The sequence below is a fragment of the Notolepis coatsorum genome (genome assembly GCF_963971535.1).
Source record: "Notolepis coatsorum genome assembly, chromosome: 9".
NCBI classification, from domain to species: Eukaryota; Metazoa; Chordata; class Actinopteri; order Aulopiformes; family Paralepididae; genus Notolepis; species Notolepis coatsorum.
The window spans coordinates 50,693,836-50,714,388 of record NC_140173.1 but is presented as its reverse complement, the minus strand read 5'-3'; the positions used below and the strand labels follow the sequence as shown (position 1 = coordinate 50,714,388).

The window sequence follows — 20,553 nt, the reverse complement described above, 5'->3', positions numbered from 1 at the left end:
CATTACCAAACTACAGACGGTTAACCCTTTCATTACCACACTACAAAGGGTTAACCTTTCACTACCACACTACAGACAGTTAGATGCTTGTTTTTCCTTGTAAACATAGTACACAACGTATATTCTATCTATACTATAACCTATAACTATAAATATAAACTATAATTATAAACTAAATAAGCTATAAATGACTATAAACTATAACTAAAACTAGACATAATACAATATTGTGTCACTTAAGAGTGCTTTTGTGTGGTAGTGAAAGGGTTAAAATATGAACCGTGTTTCGACCTACTTCAGAACGTAGCATTCACTTTGCAGAAAAAGCTACAAACAAAAGCCAACGCTGCTGTGAGTCTATGTTCGGGTGTGACATATGGAATGTAGATTTGGCAGTTTTTTGTTTGTTTTGTTTATTTGTTTTTCCAGGATACCGTTGCTTGTGGTGATCTCCAAAATCTACCTAGATATAGAAAATATATATTTTTTATAAACCACCAACAAAGTGGCTAATTAACGACCATCCAAGTGCAGTTAAATGTTGGCTATGTTGGTTAGTTTCCCCGTGCTACCAGGCAGCGGTTAGCCAACCGTCATTTCAGTGGTTCTGTCCTGGCTGGCAAAGACGAGGGGACAAAAGCGAGCAATGGATATTCAAAATGCACTATACTGCCCTGCAGAAGCTAACCCCACTATACTGCCCTGCAGAAGCTAACCCCACTATACTGCCCTGCAGAAGCTAACCCCACTATACTGCCCTGCAGAAGCTAACCCCACTATACTGCCCTGCAGAAGCTAACTGCACTATACTGCCCTGCAGAAGCTAACTGCACTATACTGCCCTGCAGAAGCTAACTGCACTATACTGCCCTGCAGAAGCTAACCCCACTATACTGCCCTGCAGAAGCTAACCCCACTATACTGCCCTGCAGAAGCTAACCCCACTATACTGCCCTCCCTGCAGAAGCTAACCAAGACTATACTGCCCTGCAGAAGCTAACCCCACTATACTGCCCTGCAGAAGCTAACCGCACTATACAGAATTGAGTTATAAGTGAAATTGAACTTCTCTGTTTTATCTTGTCAAATTGGTTCTCGAGTTACATGCCGATATGTCAGGCGAGCGTCTTTTTACGTGAGCGTGTCAGATTATCACCCCGAACTCCCGAGGCTCCAGAAGTCATCGATTGCGAAAATTATTGGTCAGCGTTGTAACTTGTAGCCAACAATGAGTGTGATATCCCACTTGGGGGTGTGCGAATCAGGGATCTAGGTGAAAATTGACAAACGAAGACAGGATCAAGTGATACAAATTCCGAATGAATTTACTTGAATCAGGAAATGGAGAGATGGAGAGCTTTTTTCTTGGCGCACTGTGAAATGTGTGGCTTTACCCGGATGTCTCTAGAAGACTCATTTCTGAACAGATTTTTATAAAATGTGGACCTGTACTACATAAGACTTCAGGCTATGGATTTGCTGTGTTTTCCAGCTTATACAAAAATATATATATATATTATTTTGGAACATTGCAACTACTACACAAAAATGTGAGTACACAAGTTCAAGTTCAACTCAAGTTCAGCCCTATGTTACTCATTAGCACTAAAAGTGATTTTTCATTATTGTGTAAGAAACGTCAGAATGTTATCTTTCAAAAGAGACCAGTCTTATGCGTGTGCTAAGCATAAAGTATAAAGATAAGCTTTGCAAAAAAAGTATGCAGTCCTCAAGTTCAAGTAAAAACAAATGTGCCACTTTTCTGGGCGCATGTTATGTGGTTAAATTTGGGATATTGCAACCACTACAGAAAAATGTTAGTACACAAGTTCAAGTTCAACTCAAGTTCAGACCTATATGCTACTCTATTTCATTAGCACTAAAAGTGATTTTCCTTGTTTGCATTAGTAACTTCAGAATCTTTCAAAAGAGACCAGGCTTATGCATGTGCTATAGGGAGGTGTAGTCTGACGTCACTTTGGACCGCCCACACGGTCTACCCGTTTAGATATTTATCATTGGGAAAATGTATTATCGGCTATTGTAATAATTCTGCCTCATGAACATTGGCAAGCTTTTCATTTTTGCACAAAATGAGTTCCCTTCTATCACTAACATTATTGTTTAAGCTTTTTTGGTTGAAATAAAATTCAACGTAATCATTTTACGATTAATTGCTAATTGTTTCATGTTGAGCTATAGATTGTGGATGAATACACACAGAAAGGTACACCATGCCAATGTTCATGCTTTATTTGTTTTATACGAGACGATTTAGAAATGTGTCCATTGGAAATACATTGCAATTTCAAGCGAGGTGGACCGGCCGGAAACAACAATAATGTAACCACTATGCCTCCCTATAAGCATAAAGTATAAAGATAAGCTTTGCAAAAAAAGTATGCAGTCCTCAAGTTCAAGTAAAGAAAAAATCCACTTTTCTGGGTGCATGTTAAGAAGTTAAAACAATAAGGCATCTTTGAGTAAACTTTGAGTAGAGATTCAAGATTCAAGAGGTTTATTCATCACATACATACTGTACACAAGACATATAGTGAAATGAAGGTGGCCATGCCCGCTTCGATTGTGCAAAGTATCATTAAGAATCTCAAGGCTGGGGCCAGCATGTCCTCTTTTTTGGAAATCGAAATATGGTCACCCTATATAAAGAATAGCAGCAACTACAAAATCACTGGATAGTCGAAGAACTTTAATAAAGCCATTTTTCTCAGTTTCACTGTTTGCGTAGTGACTGCGCTTAGCTTCTGCAGGGCAGTACAGCCCACTATGACAAGTGGAGGAGACGGTTAGTTCCCCACCAAGCAGCAAAACGAAAGCCTGCGCTACTCTTTCCACCCAGCAGACCAGGTGGAGCAGCGAGTCAGACATCTGCTGAGGCAGCACGAGCAGCGGGCCTCTCTTCACAATGTGAGCGCTTTTACAGTTCTGCTGGTTATTAGACCAGAACGTAAGGTTATCCTATAACCCTAGTTATATGAATACTGGCTGAGCGTCTCGCTCTGCCTACTGAGATATATCATTATCTCTAGCACCTAGTGTGCCCGGGGAAACAAAACAAATGCACCCACTTACACGTGACCATGCCACTCCCATGCGTGCCTCTATATTAGGCAGGAAGTGGTCACGCCTCACCCTTCCAAGTTCGAATTCCATACGCGGAAAACATCCAAGGGACCTCAGGGCGCTGAAGAGCGAGACGCTCAGCCAGTATTCATATAACTAGGGTTATAGGATAACCTTACGTTATATATCATCTGGCTTCGCGTCTCGCTCTGCCTACTGAGATAAAGGGCAGAGCGGACGCCTGGCAACGTCAAATGGACCCCCTGAGGGCCCGTAAGCCCCTGCCAGGGAGGAGGGGAGTCCTGTCCACCCGCCCGACCTAACAAAGGGGAGGAGGCAGTCAACTACAACCAAAGTGCGAAAAAAGGGGAACCAGGCACCCCCGAACACACAGCGCAAGCGGGACCAACTGTTTGTTTGTTACGGTGGCCCTCGCGCGGGTAAGGCGCTGTCCAAGCAGCGCCTGTCACATTGGTTGTGCAAGGGCATTGCCCTTTGTTACACGTTGGCTAGACAGGTTCCCCCTGGGGGCGTCAGAGATCCCACGTGCGACTAAGGTAAACCTTCAGTGCGCGGACACGACAGGTGAAGGCTCACCTCCAACCCACCAGCGTGAGGAGGAGGGCGAAACGCCTGAAGCACAATATCCCAGGAGCGACAAGAGCTCCGGATATTCTTTGGCACGAAGGCCGGATCAGGCCACAGAGTCGCCTGCTATCGGCCCGAATAGACAGGTACTCCGACCGCACCGAGAGAGCACATGGCTCACCCACGCATTTAGCGGAGGTGATGGCCCAAAAAAGGAACGCGGTCGTAAGACAGACGATCCAATGGCGCCTGCTCAAGAGGCTCAAACGGGCCTTTCCAGAACAGTTGGAGGTCCCGACTCGGAGACAGAGAACGTTCCACAGGCTTGAGACGCTGTGCGCCAAGTAAGAACGTCCCACGAGAGGGTGGCTGAACAGTGTTCTGCCCTCAAAGCCCACATGACAAGAAGATATAGCTGCGGCATATACCTTCACTGTCGAGGCCGACCGCCCATCCAGGATAGACTGGAGAAGGACAGAACCGAGTCCAGGGGGCATGACACCGGGTCCAAGCCCCCAACCTCACACCACTCTCGAACCATACGCCACTTCCCTGCATAAGCCGCGGTAGTGGATGGAGCGTGCGCGTTCCGGATGGCATTAACCACAGAAGAGTTAAGACGCATCCCCACCAGATTCACCCTTTCAGCAGCCAAGCCATCAGGGGCTGCCCCAGAACAGGAGGCAGAACAGAGTTCCACGTGCCTGAGAGAGGGCCCGCGGTGACCACGGAACAGGCCACGGCGGGGCCACCAAGAGCTGAATCAGGGCCGGGAACCACACAGCCGAGCCCCGGCCCGGTCGCTCCTGACGTACCCGCCCCAACAGCTGAGCTATCAGGTGTATGGGGGGGGACGCGTACAGAATCCTGGGCGGCCACAGACCGAATCGGCCGCCGCCCGGTGGAGACGGGGGGAGCGTACTCCTCCCTGTCTGATGACATACGACGCCGATGTTGTGCTGTCCGTCCTGATCAGAACACGCTCGCCCATCACATGATGGCTGAGCCGTCCGAGGACTAGAAGACCTGCCTTCAATTCCGACACATTGATATGTAGTGCAGACCGGGCAGCATGGTCCTTGCCAGGTGTCCTTGACGTGTGACAGCCTGCTGCCCATGGGGACCCCGCTGGTGAGGGCCCCAGGCCCCCCCCAGAAGGTGAGGTCCCCGAGTACTGACATGGGAACCTTCAGCAGCTTCCACTTGACTCTCACAGGGTCTATTTTCACACCTCTGTATCCTCCTCATGAAGAGGAGGCCAAGAGGGACCACAGCTTGAGCAGATGCCATAATACCACGCAGGCGTATCACGGTCAGCGCCGTAACCGTCCTAGGACGGAACCTCCCGAGCTCACCGAGAATATCCTCTCGCCGCCGCTCCGAGAGGGATGTCCACATAGACCTTGAGCTTAGAAATAAGCCCAAGTACTCCACTCGTTGACTGGGAAGAGGAGCACTCTTGTTCCAGTCTACAGCAAAACCCAGGATGGTGAGGAATTCCACCACCTGCCTGGTATGAGACCTGGCGATCTTCTCTGACCCTGACTCTACCAACGAGGCAATCACACCCAAGAAGGGGGCCCCGACAGAAGGGGCGGTCCGATACGGGGGGAGCGGCCATCACCCCTGGTGACATAGGCTCCCCCGCTGAGCATCTTCCCGGCTTAGCTTGCTGAGGACAGCCTGCTCTGCAGCTGGACATGCATGGTGTGTGGTCCTCACACTGCCCGATAGGGTGGATCTCTACACACCGTAGCCCTGTAGTGATATTACTACCACCCAAATTACACGTGCCTGCTGACCACCGCAGGATCGGAAGTCCAGACGGGGGAGGCACTAACGTAATACCCGGCCTGGCGAGGGCGGGGCTGGGGGGAACCCACGCTGCGACCTCCTGGGCCTAGAGTTCCCCCTCTGACAAAATACAGGGAACCCTGCTCCGTCGACAGATACAACACCAGGCTCACCAAACACAGACGCAGGACGTGTGGTGTGGGAGCCGCTTGACAGCACAGCATTCTCATAGACAGACCCAGGCCTAGCTAGCAACTGGGTGTCAGCCCCTGTCTCCATGAGAAGCGAAATGTGGGGCCGCTTGCGCTTCACTGGAAGAACGCGGCCCACAGCCAAAGGGGACAAATCAGAGCCCTGAGTCCCGTAGCGTAGCGGGGGGGAGTAACCGGAGAGCGTACTAGACACAGCTAGATGGCAACGTTTTTTTAGGGCGTGCCCATCTAATATAGCCGATCCCTCGGGCCGCTGAGGCTGTCGGCCTTGTGATCACCTGTTTTCTTTGTGTCCAGGGTATCTCAGGCGGGGGAAACATGGCCACTGGCCGGGGGCCTCGCCGCAGCTGCTGGCGATGCCGTGCTCTCACCTCTGGCTGCGCGGTGTGGGGCGGCGTGGAGCCCAGGTCAAATACCGCCCGCGCCTCCGTGGACAGACCAAGGTCCACCCGCGGAGAGGGGAGCCCTGAGGAGGAGACCCCTCCCCTCCTCAAGGGGAGATTGCTCCAACCAAGATGCCTGTGAACAACCGTTGACAGCATCCTAGCCCTCCCTGTGGTTATAGCTTGCTGCTGGGTCAAAAGCTGAATAACCTCAAAACCTCACGCGATGGTTTTGACGTAGGCTGGCCCTAAGGCCCCACCACAGACACCATTTTTGACAGAAAAGCAGCCAATTGAGCAATGTTGTTAATTGCTGCTAAATTCTGTACCGCGGCGGTATAAGCTTCATCAGCCCACCAGCCACCTGCCGGGCCGACTCGCCTCTTGGCGTCGGCCGGGCGGGATACCGTTCCACCATGTCAGGGCAAAGGACCGATGCCACCTGCTCCACTAAGCACGGAACATCAGTGGCGGCTGCTGACCAAAGTCTATTACTAGTGAAGCACTGCTCCACTAGTAGTCATGCAACAACCTCCACTGCGGTGTGCACCCGTGAAGGGATAAATGAATGAACGAAAACTCTATTAACATATTGCAGAATGGGCTAGCCCAATACACACAATTGTTAAGGCGATGCAGACCAGAGAAAACGGTAGTCCTGTCTACATCAGGGTCCCCCATTTTTTATTCATAGATTCACAAAATGCACACCTGCCCTGAGCCCTGTCGTCAGGGTAAATGTAAAGGGTAAATAAGCCTCCGCTAAACCCCCAACATTAGACACCGATTGACCGTCAGCATGAATGGTTAAGAGGAGGGAAGAGTAAAAACAGCCCCGGCGGGGTACATGGGAAACGGCGCCCCAACATTGTAGCATTAGCACCAGCTGCGCACGCTAAGATACATCCAACAGTCATGATGACCACGTTTATCCAAATATCCCGCCCCCCCGCGCCAATACATCGCCCGGTCGTCTCACGAGACAACAAGCAGTATTACACATGCCAGTACCAACGCCTGCCAGCGCAGGTCCTACCTGAGCGCGACGTAGCTCGACTGCCAACTGGCGCGCAAAGTCCATCGGTCTGCTGTCAAGCGACGAGGAAAAAACACAGGATAGGACCGCCGTGCTGTCTGGACGTGCCGAGAAGGATCCGGGGGCTGGCGTACTTCTGGCGAAGCCCAACATTGCGTAATTTTCTCCCTACGTTCCATAATAAAGTTCCTGTTTGAAAGTGCATGTGAGCTGCTTCCGCGTTTGGAAAAGAATGAGGCGTGACCACTTCCTGCCTAATATAGAGGCACGCATGGGAGTGGCGTGGTGCATTTGTTTTGTTTCCCCGGGCACACTAGGTGGTGCTGGAGATAATGATATATCTCAGTAGGCAGAGCGAGACGCGAAGCCAGATGATATATAACTTCGATCTGACCTTTTTGCGCAATAACTAAACCACATGCTGAACTCCTGCCGAGCATCTGATTCATGCCGTTTGATGTTAACAGGTTGGCTCTGAACCCCGCGAGACAGACCGCCAGCATGTTATACAATCTGTGCACACGTGCCTGTGGACCGGGGCATATATACCTCAACATAAAGGCTTCACGGGAGATTCTTCATTGAATCCTCTCTCCCCCTGTCGAGCATATTTTCATGTAGAAATACTAACCAGATGCTTATCAAATAGACCAGAGTATAATATACCGCAATATGAAACGCAGGCATTCATGAAAGGGGCTAAATGCTCTGGTACTTTTATGTTTTATATGGAGGACATTTTAGGTTCATCGTCTCGGCTGTCTTGCTGCAGAGCAGGTGTCATGGCGGCTCGAGGGGCCTGAGGCTCAAGGCTTGTGACATTATGAGTCTGAGTCCAGCTCCGACAGGTCCTGTGTTGCATCTGTCTCTCTCTCTCTCTCTCTCTCTCTCTCTCTCTCTCTCTCTCTCTCTCTCTCTCTCTCTCTCTCTCTCTCTCTCTCTCTCTCTCTCTCTCCATCGCTGTCTCTGTCTCTGTATCCGTCTCTCTCTGTCTCTGTCTCTGTCTCTGTTTGTGTGTGTGTGCGTCTCTCTCTCGCTCTCTCTGTCTTTGTCTGTTTGTTTGTGTGTGTGCGTCTCCCTTTTTCTCTCTCTGTCTCTGTTTGTTTGTGTGTGTGTCTCTCTCTCTCTATCTCTGTCTCTGTTTGTTTGTGTATGTGTGCATCTCTCTCTCTCTCTCTTTCTCTCTATCTCTCTCTCTCTGCTGTATACTATTTTTTTTAAGAATAAAGAAAAAAGAAAGTACTAATAAATAGTATAAATAAATAAATATATAAAAAAATTCAAATAAAAGATCACATTCCATGACAATCCTACACTTTGAAGGGAAAGACATAAAGCTGTAAAAACAGCAGAGTTCCCTCACATGCCCCCAATAGTGAATCAACGTGCATTTAATACAACAATGTGACCAATGTGAGCCAATCACATGCTCTTTATCAATCACATGTGTCCTCTTATCCAGCTCCTTGTTGGAAGGCCTGGGATGTCTGTGACCTATTTAGATTCTCATGAAGCCACGAAGCCCGACCCCAGTGGAGCAGCGTCTCGGGGCACAAGATCTGATGAAAGAGGGCTGGCCGTGTGCTCTGTGGTCCACTTGAGAAAAGGTCAAGCCAGGCTTCTGGAGCGGCCGAGGAGGCGAGGGGGCGAGAGCTGACCCCACTCTGTGTCCCAGCCAACTCAAACACATATCGGATGTGTTGAAAAAAGGACAGTTTGTGTAAATGGCAATGTATGTTTAACACTCGTGGCACGTCCATTAACGTTCACTCGAGTAATCTTAGTTCAGTTCCAATGGATTAATCACATCTTTTGCTTGTGTGGCATCTGTTTATGCTCATCCAAATAATCCCAGTTTCGTTAAGTAAGACTGCCGTGGTGTTTTCTCAGCACATCTGTTTCTGTTAAAGTCACAAGAACAACACTTCCTGTGTTGTTTGAACACATGTTGTCGTTGCTCCGGGCCCAAAGCCCCCCCCCCCCGGTCGGAGGCCTCTCCGTGGACGACACTTAAGGGACTGTTTTTCTCCCTCTTTGTTTGCCCTCAATAATCTCTCGACTTGCTTGTGTTGGTGTTCCTGCGGCCAGCGCATGTCACGGATGCCTGAGGTTGTGTGGCTTCCCCCGCGGGGCCGTGCCCTGCATGCAGGCAGGCAGGCAGGCAGGCAGGCAGGCAGGCAGGCAGGCAGGCAGGCAGGCAGGCAGGCAGGCAGGCAGGCAGGCAGGCAGGCAGGCAGGCAGGCAGGGCGTCGTCTACATAGCCTCGTCCCGCTTAGATCATTTGACTTTTAGGAGGTATATTATTCAGAGAAATGCGAGGACATCTCGAGGACCTCACAAGGACATCACAAGGACATCTCGAGGACATCTCGAGGACATCACGAGGACATCACAAAGACATCTCAAGGACATCTCGAGGACATCACAAGGACATCTCGAGGACATCACAAGGACATCTCAAGGACATCTTGCGTTGCTCGGCTTCATCAAAACCCTCTCTTGGTCAAGGTCACGGATTCACATTTTGTCCCCACAGTGCAGTGAGCAGTCTGGTTTTTGTTCCATGGCTCTGTCTTTCAAGACACACACGCACACATGCACACGCACACTCACCACAAACACCATACTATCCAACTCTATGATAAAAGCAAAGGTTGCCGTACATGTGTCATTCTTGCTAGCTGCCTCTCAGAATGAGTTTCCTCGCCAGCCGCGTCTATATTAATCCCAGCCGAAGAGTGCAAGAGCGCTTCCGCATTCTTCCCCATTCGCCGGTAAGCAATGCGCATTTCCTTTTCCTTCGCCCAGGTGCTCGCCGCGCATGCGCATGAGGTCCTCGCTTGGTTCAGACGCCCCATTCAACACGGTTAATCACAGATGCCAGAACGCGCCATATTAAAGCCTTTGGTTCATATTAGCAACGCTGGTCGCAACGCTGGTCAATCACATTAATCACAGAACACGCCATATTAAAGCGCTAACTTGTCTTGACTCACTGTTACTAACATTCGCTCTATTAAAACAACAACTGTCATATATCTCCTGCATCTTCTCACCGGTCTCTCATCTCGCTAGTGAGTTCAAGGGAAAGCTTCAAGTACAGGAAGGAGACATTAGACTAATTGCAACACAGTCAGTCACACAGGTTTCCATAGGCGTATATGTCACACTGCTATAGTACGTAGCATCAATGGACTTGGAACTCCTATTGTACATTTGACTGCTTTTAATCCTTGCCAACTATTTACTGACTCATTTCTGTCTGTGTGACCCATTGTCTGGCAGTCCTGCTGAATATTTAGCTCTGCAAACACGCGTAACTACTTCAGTTAGCTTATTCAATTGGGTTAAAGGGTAAATTGTTAAATGATTGTATTTGTAAAATGACATTACATCTCCATCTGGTAGTCTATATTAATGTCTTGGTTTTACCTTCACTCTATGAACAATGCCCAGTCACTTTTTTCGTTGTTGTATAAAGTTGGCATTAGTCATATTTTTTTTTTGTTGTTTTTTTTCTTTTTCATATTGTGTTCAACTTTACATGAGTTGCTTGAGGATACTGCAGGCTACCAGTACGTCCATCGACATGAATGAATGAATAACGTTATGGCGTTATGTGGTCCTCGTTTGGATAATATGTAAAGTACAGTTGACAGCTGCGTTGTGTTAACGTTACAATGTACAGGGAAATAACGTTATGGCGTGTTATGGCGTTATGTGGTCCTCGTTTGGATAATATGTAAAGTACAGTTGACAGCTGCGTTGTGTTAACGTTGCAATGTACAGGGAAATAACGTTATGGCGTTGCGAGTGAATCTGGTCCGCGTCGCGATAATATACATGTATTCCATTTCGCCGTCTGAGCGGGGAAAAAGAAAATGCGCATTTGGAGGGCGTTACCGGGGCCAATCAGGGCAAAATGCGGAAGCGCTCTTGCACTCTTCGGCTGGGATTAATATAGACGCTCCCCAGCCACCGTCTGTAGTGTGGTAGTGAAAGGGTTAACCTTCTGTAGTGTGGTAGTGAAAGGGGTTAACATTCTGTATTGTGGCAGTGAAAGGGTTAAACCCATTACTCCTGTGTCTGCCAGCATGACTGATGGCCTCGCTAACCAATCACGCTAATTAAAATACACCCTCTTAAATTAAATTAATGATCGTATTTCCACCAGAGATTGGAGGAGGAGGGGCAGGGGGGGAGGGGGGGTGTTGGTCAGTTACAATATTGTTAACGTACATTTTTTTTTATTCACCCGAGTTTAGTCGTGAAAAACCTAGCGTATAAACAAAAGAAGTCCAAGTGCAATATAAGTAAATCTCCTCCTGAGGCTCGTAGGAAAATGTAAAACCAGCAGCAACGCTGACGTCATGCAGAACGGAGCTGCTGAACTGAGCCAACTCAGCACTGCAGCACAGTACCTTTTGCTCCCTACACACACACACACGCACACACACACACACACACACACACACACACACGCACACACACACACACACACACACACACGCACACGCACACACACACGCACACGCACACGCACACGCACACTCACAGAGTGATATTGTTGAATGTGGTTTGGCTGTGTGAGCTCATTGTTTTGACATGGAAATGCCAGAGGACTGGGTCCAGCCAGACTCAAACACAGACGGACCCCGCTTTACAGTAAGCGGTCAGGTTGGGAGTCGGGGAATACACGCTACTACGTCTCTGTTGGCGGTTTGCTCTATCCACCGAGCTTGTGTTGTTTTATTATTCTAATACCTCTCTGTTGGCCGTTTGCTCTGTTGTTTTATTATTCTAATACCTCTCTGTTGGCCGTTTGCTCTATCCACCGAGCTTGTGTTGTTTTATTATTCTAATACCTCTCTGTTGGCCGTTTGCTCTGTTGTTTTATTATTCTAATACCTCTCTGTTGGCCGTTTGCTCTATCCACCGAGCTTGTGTTGTTTTATTATTCTAATACCTCTCTGTTTCAAAGGAGGGCCTGTAGAGCCAGACCACATAGACTGGTGTTTCTCAGTGCTGGTCCTTGGGAGATTGCTGATGGGTTCCTGATCTGGTATAGAAATTAGCAGTGGTGGAAAGTAACTGTATAGGTGTTTTTACTGAAGAACTGTACTTAAGTACAATTTTAACTTTATACTTTTACTTTATACGTTACTAGTTACTTTGAAGAAAAAGATTGTGCATAGAAAACAAGGCAAAAATTTATGGAGATTATATACTTTCACATTTGAAGCCTGTCAACTTTTCAAGAGGACGTAATCTGAGCAGCAGAACTGGACCACATACCACTTTAACATCTTTAACATCTACCATATCAGAAATCAGAAAGGTCTTTATTGCCAAGTAGTTTGCAATTACAAGGAATTCGATTTGGTAGTTTTTGGTGCGACATTAGCAGACAGACAATTAAGGTAGAATAAAATAAAGGGTAGATGGTCCCTAAGAAAAAAAGACAAGGTATAATAAAATAAAGGGTAGATGGTCCCTAAGAAAAAAAGACAACCCCAGTTCCCAAATGTTTGAGAAACGCTAACATAGTAAACATGACTCAACTGAATGTGTGTAAGTGTGGACTCTAGCTTCCACTTGGAGCGAGATCTTTTGCTGGCTATGGCACTAATTCCACCCCACTATAACCATGCAAGTACAGTGTGGTACACCAGTACCCCTAAATACATCAAAATAAAACTACAGACATCCCAGAATAAATTGATTAGGACTGTTTTGAATTTATCTTCCCGTACCCATGTTGGCCGCTCCCAGTTCATAGAACTAAATTGGTTGTCAGTTAAAGACAGAATTAATCATTTGAAGCTGAGTATTACCCATAAATTAATGCATCGGTCAAAGGGCAGTACAAAAGGAGCGCATCGGTCAAAGGGCAGTACTTCCACCAGAGAGTGAGTTTAACAGACTTTCAGAGCTCCGTTACATGAGGCGTTTCTCTGTGTGGGGATTCCAGCGAAAAGGCACATAGAATGCCAGGGTAAATGTTTTCTGTGAATTAGTACCAGGCTCTTCCTCTTTCTCTGGCTTGCTCTGTCTTTTGGACCCCGAAGGCTGTTTTCATTGACGAAAGAGAGAGAGAGAGAGAGAGAGAGAGAGAGAGAGAGAGAGAGAGAGAGAGAGAGAGAGAGAGAGAGAGAGAGAGAGAGAGACGCATACATAGGGAATTAACTGTATGTGCTTGTCTCTCCCCTGCGGTAGAGAACAGTGGATCCAGGCCCGGAGCAGGTGTAAGTGTGGTTGAGACGCTCGCCTCTGGAACCACATGCACTTTCTGCTGCACCCCCAGCAGAAGCTTCTCTCTCCTAGATCGCTGCTGTTCTGGAGTGCTCTCGTCCTTTCAGCTGACTCCATAAAGAAACAAGAGTCAACAGCCCTGCTCTCTCTTTAAGAAGCTGTGCACTGTGCACTGTGCACATTATTACCAAGCTGTGGGTACATGAGTAGAGCTCCGGACTCATGATCGGAAGATCACCGGTTCGAGCCACGGTCAAGGCCATTGTCAGAAAGTGGTGTTGTCGTCCAGCAGGGAGCACTCTGTCCTTTGGACTGGTCAGTAACAATGCCCCTGTTATGGTGATAGGGACACCGTACAGCTGCGAGTGCCGTCCTTCGGATGAAAAGCTGAGACCTGACTGAATTCGGTCGTTAAAGAACCCAGGATTCCTATCACAAAGAGTAGCGGGTTCCCCGATGCTCCTGGCCAAATTCCAAATCAGGTCTCTGACATCAAGGCCACCTAATCATCCCTCCCCCCTGGCTGGTATCAATCCGTGTCTCCTGAGCCGTTCAGCCACTGTGTAGTGTGATGTGTGCCTGGTGCTAGTATATGGCAGCCGTTGAGCCTGCATAGCCCAAGGTTGGGTGCTACCAGTGGTGGTGAAGGAGGCAATTTCCACCCTACATTGTGGGCAGCGCTTTGAGTGTCTATAGAAAAGCGCTATATAAAAGGATCATCCATTCATTCATTCAAGCTGTCATCCAAAGAGTATTATTTTCTTATTGAATTCAATTAATAAAAAGGCAATTGACCTGCTGTATCTCAAAGCCCAGCCCTCTTTCCTTGATCCTCCAATCACAACTCTCCTGAGGAAAGCGGAGCTCTTGCGATGGGTCAACTATAAAGTCTTTAATGTGACAAAAGGCTAAGAGACGGGGGTATCTGGCGCCTGGCCTTATGGCATTTTGGAGGCGTGGAGGCTGTATAGGAAGCAGCTGGCCAGTTGACCCTCTGACCCTCTCTTGTCAACCCCCCCCCCCTCTCACAAACACTCACACACGCACTTCACCTCCACCCCATTCGTCAGCCAAATCACAACCCTATAAGCTCATCGGCGGCAGACACGTTACATAACATGAAGAGGATTGTTCCAAAACAAGATGTTCTCCTGTGGCCCTCCACCAGCCTCTACACGTGACACGACACAGTGAGGAGCTACACAAGATGTCCACCTGTGGCCCTCCACCAGCCTCTACACGTGACACGACACAGTGAGGAGCTACACAAGATGTCCACCTGTGGCCCTCCACGGCCTCTACACGTGACACGACACAGTGAGGAGCTACACAAGATGTCCACCTGTGGCCCTCCACCAGCCTCTACACGTGACACGACACAGTGAGGAGCTACACAAGATGTCCACCTGTGGCCCTCCACCAGCCTCTACACGTGACACGACACAGTGAGGAGCTACACAAGATGTCCACCTGTGGGCCTCCACGGCCTCTACATGTGACACAACACAGTGAGGAGCTACACAAGATGTCCACCTGTGGGCCGCGCCTCCACCAGCCTCTACACGTGACACAACACAGTGAGGAGCTACACAAGATGTCCACCTGTGGCCCTCCACCAGCCTCTACATGTGACACGACACAGTGAGGAGCTACACAAGATGTCCACCTGTGGGCCGCGCCTCCACCAGCCTCTACACGTGACACGACACAGTGAGGAGCTACACAAGATGTCCACCTGTGGCCCTCCACCAGCCTCTACACGTGACACGACACAGTGAGGAGCTACACAAGATGTCCACCTGTGGCCCTCCACCAGCCTCTACACGTGACACGACACAGTGAGGAGCTACAGTCGGTGTGTGATGCGGCACAAAGTGTGGAGCAGGGGTGTAAAGTACTTAATTGTACTTCGTTACAATACTTAGAGTACTGTTTTGGGGGATTTGTACTTTACTTGAGTATTATTAGGTTTGTATACTTGTACTTTTACTCAATTACATTTCAGAGAAAAAAAACATACTTTTTACTCCTTACATTTAAAATGCAGACCTACAAAGTACAAATCTCGCAGGTCCAACCATTTTAATTCGTATATTTGTTTCTCTAACGTTAACGTTATTAATCCTGCGGCCGCACTTTATTTAAAAACAGCCAATCAAATCCCCATCAATGGAAAATTACCCCCCCCCCCAAACCCGTGCTGATTGGTCCTTGTGCATGACTAGAAAGCGGGGATCTTTGATTAAACACCTGCTATCAGAAGAATAGACTTTTACTTTTTAGTACTTAAGTACATTTAAAAGTTGAAACTTTTTAACTTTTACTCAAGTGTGATACTCTGACTTTTACTTGAGTACGATTTTGAGACGGTACCCATACTTTCACTTAAGTATCATTTCTGGGTACTTTTTACACCCCTGGCGTGGAGGTGCCTGTTCACCTCACCGGCCTCTGCATGTGACACGACACAGTGAGGCGTTTACGGTCAGCGTGTGACGCGGCACAAAGCGTGGAGGTACCTGTGAGCTGGGTGGTGCTGGTTCCGTTGGAGGAGGCCCTCCAGATGTTCCTGTGCTTGCGTATCTCCTGGACGCGGCAGGTGTAGAAGCCCTGGTCCCTCCCCGTCACGTTCACCACCAGCAGCCTGTAGCGCTCTCCGTCCTGCTCCTCGTACAGACGGAACTTGGGCTGCTGGGCGAAGCCGCGTGTGTAGTTCCCGTACAGCTGGGCCTTCTTCATGCCCAGCCTCACGATCAGGAGCTCGGGGGGCGGCGGCGCGGGGGAGGGGGGAGGGAGAGGGGAGGGGGACGGAGGACGAGTAGGAGGGGGAGGCGAGAGGGTGGGGCCAGCGGGAGGGGAGAAGAACCAGCGGAGGATGAGGACACTGGTGGCTCTCTTCCTCTGGGACACCAGGCACGAGAGCGTCAGGTTGTCGCTCTCCGTTACCATGACGACGGGCCCGGGGGTCACCGTCACGTTCAGGGCTCCGCACACCTCTGTTGGCGAGAGACACACACGCACATTTATCCAGAGTGAAGACCCTCTTTCTCCATCCCCTTGCCCCTAACTCTAAAGTTAACCTGACCCTATCTCTAACCCTTGACCTAACCCCTTACTTTAAAATAGCATCTGTTCAAGTTGTGTAGCAGACAGTATGTTCTCACTTCCAGAGAAAAGGCCTCTCACTTCCAAAACTCACACTCATTCCTCACAAGACTAGTAAAAGCACACATGCATACAGTATTTACACTGACTGTAATCCAACTAGCCTGGTTGCTGACTCCTTACATTTAATTGTACATTTTTTTATAGATAATAATAGATTCAGCAAACTGCTGTATAGAAACGCACACGCACACACACACACACACACACACACACACACACACACACACACACACACACACACACACACACACACACACACACACACACACACACACACACACACACACACATGCACACACGCACACACTGCTGACACTTGTTGTTCACAATTTGTAAGTCGCTTTGGATAAAAGCGTCAGCTAAATGACTAAATGTAAATATAAATGTACACAAAACACACACACACACACACACACACCCAAAGAGACTGCTCACATTGACACAGTTTCAGAGTTCCCAGTCTAATTCACGTCAGCCATTCTGTAGCTGTCATTGAATCATCGGATTGGAATTCACTTTGTTATTAATAGAAAACATGATTCCTGAAGAAGGGGTTTGAGATAGAGTGAGTGTCTTGGCCAGGGTTTCCCAGCCTTGGGGTTGGGACCCAATGAAGGCTCCCCTGATGAAAGAAAAACAGAACCCGGGTCTCTGTAGTGTGTGTAACAAACGTTTTGATCAACCAAACAACTACAGCAGCAAGTGGATTTAGAGTTTCACCTGTCGATAATTAATTTAGTAGATTTTGTCTTATTATTTATACCAGGCGGATGCCTGGGGGGAGATAATGTAACCAGTTGTGTCTGTGTGTGAGTCTCTCTGTCCACAGCTAGTCTGGTAAACTATAGGGACGATGTGGATGAAACGCTGCTCATTAGGCTGACAGCAGGCCAAGGACCTGGATTGTGGAAGATTTCTCAGATCGGCCCACAAAAATTAGTTAATTTGAATAAATTTCCATCGTTGACCATTGAAAAACATATTCAGTATTCCCAGATGAGTCCCCGATTTGTGGTCTTGGCCACAACAAAAATGGAGACACACACAATATAAGTTCACATTCATGACTCCTAGAGGAAGAAGCCCATTGATTTGGGTGACCCCATGACCTTTGCTCGCCACCATCAGGCCAAACATGCATCCTACTTGTGAACACCATAACTCAAAGAGCTTTCATTTGAATCTTTTCGAATTTCTCCTTCAGCCTCCTTCAAATAAACATTCATACCAAAGATTACAAATATTGCAACGTATTTACATAATGTTTCACAACCCCCCCCCCAGACCAGAACCCCTGCCCCAGTATCTCACAGGAGGTAGCTGTGTGCTTTAGTCTTTGTTCTATAGCCAGCTGGGTCAGGTCTTCTCGGGGGAGACAGAAAGTCTGGACACAGTGTGTGTGTGATGAGGCACAGAGAGATACTACAGGTGGGAGACATGTATCTACCGTACAGCCTGAAACACGACAACGTAACAAGGACCATCTGGACTCCAGTGCCACTTATGTGCTCTATGTGTGTTCTAGAGGTGTGTGTGTGTGCTCTATGTGTGTTCTAGAGGTGTGTGTGTGTGCTCTATGTGTGTTCTAGAGGTGTGTGTGCTCTATGTGTGTTCTATGTGTGTTCTAGAGGTGTGTGTGTGTGCTCTATGTGTGTTCTAGAGGTGTGTGTGTGTGCTCTATGTGTGTTCTAGAGGTGTGTGTGTGCTCTATGTGTGTTCTAGAGGTGTGTGTGCTCTATGTGTGTTCTAGAGGTGTGTGTGTGTGTGCTCTATGTGTGTTCTAGAGGTGTGTGCTCTATGTGTGTTCTGTGTGTTCTAGAGGTGTGTGTGCTCTATGTGTGTTCTAGAGGTGTGTGTGCTCTATGTGTGTGTTCTATGTGTGTTCTATGTGTGTTCTAGAGGTGTGTGTGCTCTGTGTGTGCTCTATGTGTGTTCTATGTGTGTTCTATGTGTGTTATAGAGGTGTGTGCGCTCTATGTGTGCTCTATGTGTGTTCTAGAGGTGTGTGTGTGTGCTCTATGTGTGTTCTGTGTGTGTTCTAGAGGTGTGTGTGCTCTATGTGTGCTCTATGTGTGTTCTAGAGGTGTGTGTGCTCTATGTGTGCTCTATGTGTGTTCTAGAGGTGTGTGTGCTCTATGTGTGCTCTATGTGTGTTCTATGTGTGCACTATGTGTGCTCTAGAGGTGTGTGTGTGCTCTATGTGTGCTCTATGTGTGTTCTATGTGTGCACTATGTGTGCTCTAGAGGTGTGTGTGTGCTCTATGTGTGTTCTAGAGGTGTGTGTGCTCTATGTGTGTTCTAGAGGTGTGTGTGCTCTATGTGTGTTCTAGAGGTGTGTGTGTGCTCTATGTGTGTTCTAGAGGTGTGTGTGTGCTCTATGTGTGTTCTAGAGGTGTGTGTGTGCTCTATGTGTGCTCTATGTGTGTTCTATGTGTGTTCTAGAGGTGTGTGTGTGCTCTATGTGTGTTCTAGAGGTGTGTGTGTGTGCTCTATGTGTGTTCTAGAGGTGTGTGTGTGTGTGCTCTATGTGTGCTCTATGTGTGCTCTGTGTGTTCTAGAGGTGTGTGTGTGTGCTCTATGTGTGTTCTAGAGGTGTGTGTGTGTGCTCTATGTGTGCTCTATGTGTGCTATATGTGTGTTCTGTGTGTGTTCTGTGTGTGTTCTATGTGTGTTCTGTGTGTGTTCTATGTGTGTTCTGTGTGTGTTCTATGTGTGTGTTCTGTGTGTGTGTTCTGTGTGTGTTCTGTGTGTGTTCTGTGTGTGTTCTGTGTGTGTTCTGTGTGTGTTCTGTGTGAGTTATATGTGAGCTCTGTGTGTGCTCTATATGTGTATGTGTGTGCTCTACCGTAAGTGTGCTCTATATGTGTACTTTATGTATGCTCTGTGAGCTCTGTGTGTGCTCTACTGGTATGTGTGTGCTTGTTGTTCGGGGAATCTGTCACACCATAGCTGAGACAATAAACTAGATTAATTATCGCCGCTCAGCAGCAACATCACAGCCTGAGGGAGATGATCAGGGGTGACGACGTTCATCTGCCCGTCGCATATGAAGAGAGGCGACGTGAGCCCGGACCAGAGTTTATAGAACCACAATCATGCTGAGGTTTTCTTTGACCACAGGGAGGCTTAACTGCATTAATCCACACTGTACGTTGGTGTGGATTTTTAGACAAAATCATTATTTCTATATTATATTGTTAATGTAGGGATTATTGCAAACTCAAATGACAAACTTTTGAGTAGTTTTGTTATAATGAGTTAGAGAGGGTATATTTGGGTGTTGTTGACAATCTGTCAAAGTTCCATAATGCATATATTTCCATAATTACTTTTTCCCCCTTCGCTTTCCTTCTTTCTTTCTTTCTTTCTTTCTTTCTTTCTTTCTTTCTTTCTTTCTTTCTTTCTTCTTCTTTTCTTTCTTTCTTTCTTTCTTTCTTTCTTTCTTTTCTTTCTTTCTTTCTTTCTTTCTTTCTTTCTTTCTTTCTTTCTCTTTCTTTCTTTCTTTCTTTCTTTCTTTCTTTCTTTCTTCATATACGGGCTCTCTCTCCCTCCCTCTCCCTCCCTCCCCCTCCTCCCCCTCATTATAAACAGAGGTAAACTTACCTGTTAACAGGGCTTTAGTCAGGAGAAGGAGCACTAGAGAGAAGTACATTTTCCCTTAGTCAGCGAAGCCATAAACCCAGACGACTTCAACACAGCGCTGCTCTACGCGACCAGCTAGGCTCAAAACACAGGCTGACTGACTGCACTACCCACTCCAGCCCTTACCCACTGCTAGCCCCCGCTTTCCTCCTATCTTCTTCTCTGTGTAATATGAAACAGTCAATGCTCTGTTCCTACTTAGAAACTCCCACCACACACTCTCTCTCTACCCCTGGTACTTTATCTTGCTGTCTCTCTGTCCTTCTCTCTCTCTCTCTCTCTCTCTCTCTCTCTCTCTCTCTCTCTCTCTCTCTCTCTCTCTCTCTCTCTCTCTCTCTCTCTCTCTCTCTCTCTCTCTCTCTGTCTGTTTACCTATCTCTCTCTTACTACTCTT

General features: G+C 47.8%; 1 protein-coding gene across 1 annotated transcript in view; it reads right to left on the bottom strand.

Annotated features, from left to right (window-relative positions):
* vstm4a (V-set and transmembrane domain containing 4a) overlaps positions 1–20,293 on the bottom strand; it is a 37,236-nt gene extending 16,943 nt beyond the window's left edge. The window contains exons 1-2 of the mRNA XM_084321411.1: positions 20,121–20,293; positions 15,869–16,345 (exon numbers count right to left, since the gene is read on the bottom strand). Coding sequence (XP_084177537.1) covers positions 15,869–16,345; positions 20,121–20,169 — 526 coding nt within the window. The 5' untranslated portion in view covers positions 20,170–20,293. The remainder of the gene's footprint in view (positions 1–15,868; positions 16,346–20,120) is intronic.
* Positions 20,294–20,553: the final 260 nt, after the last annotated feature.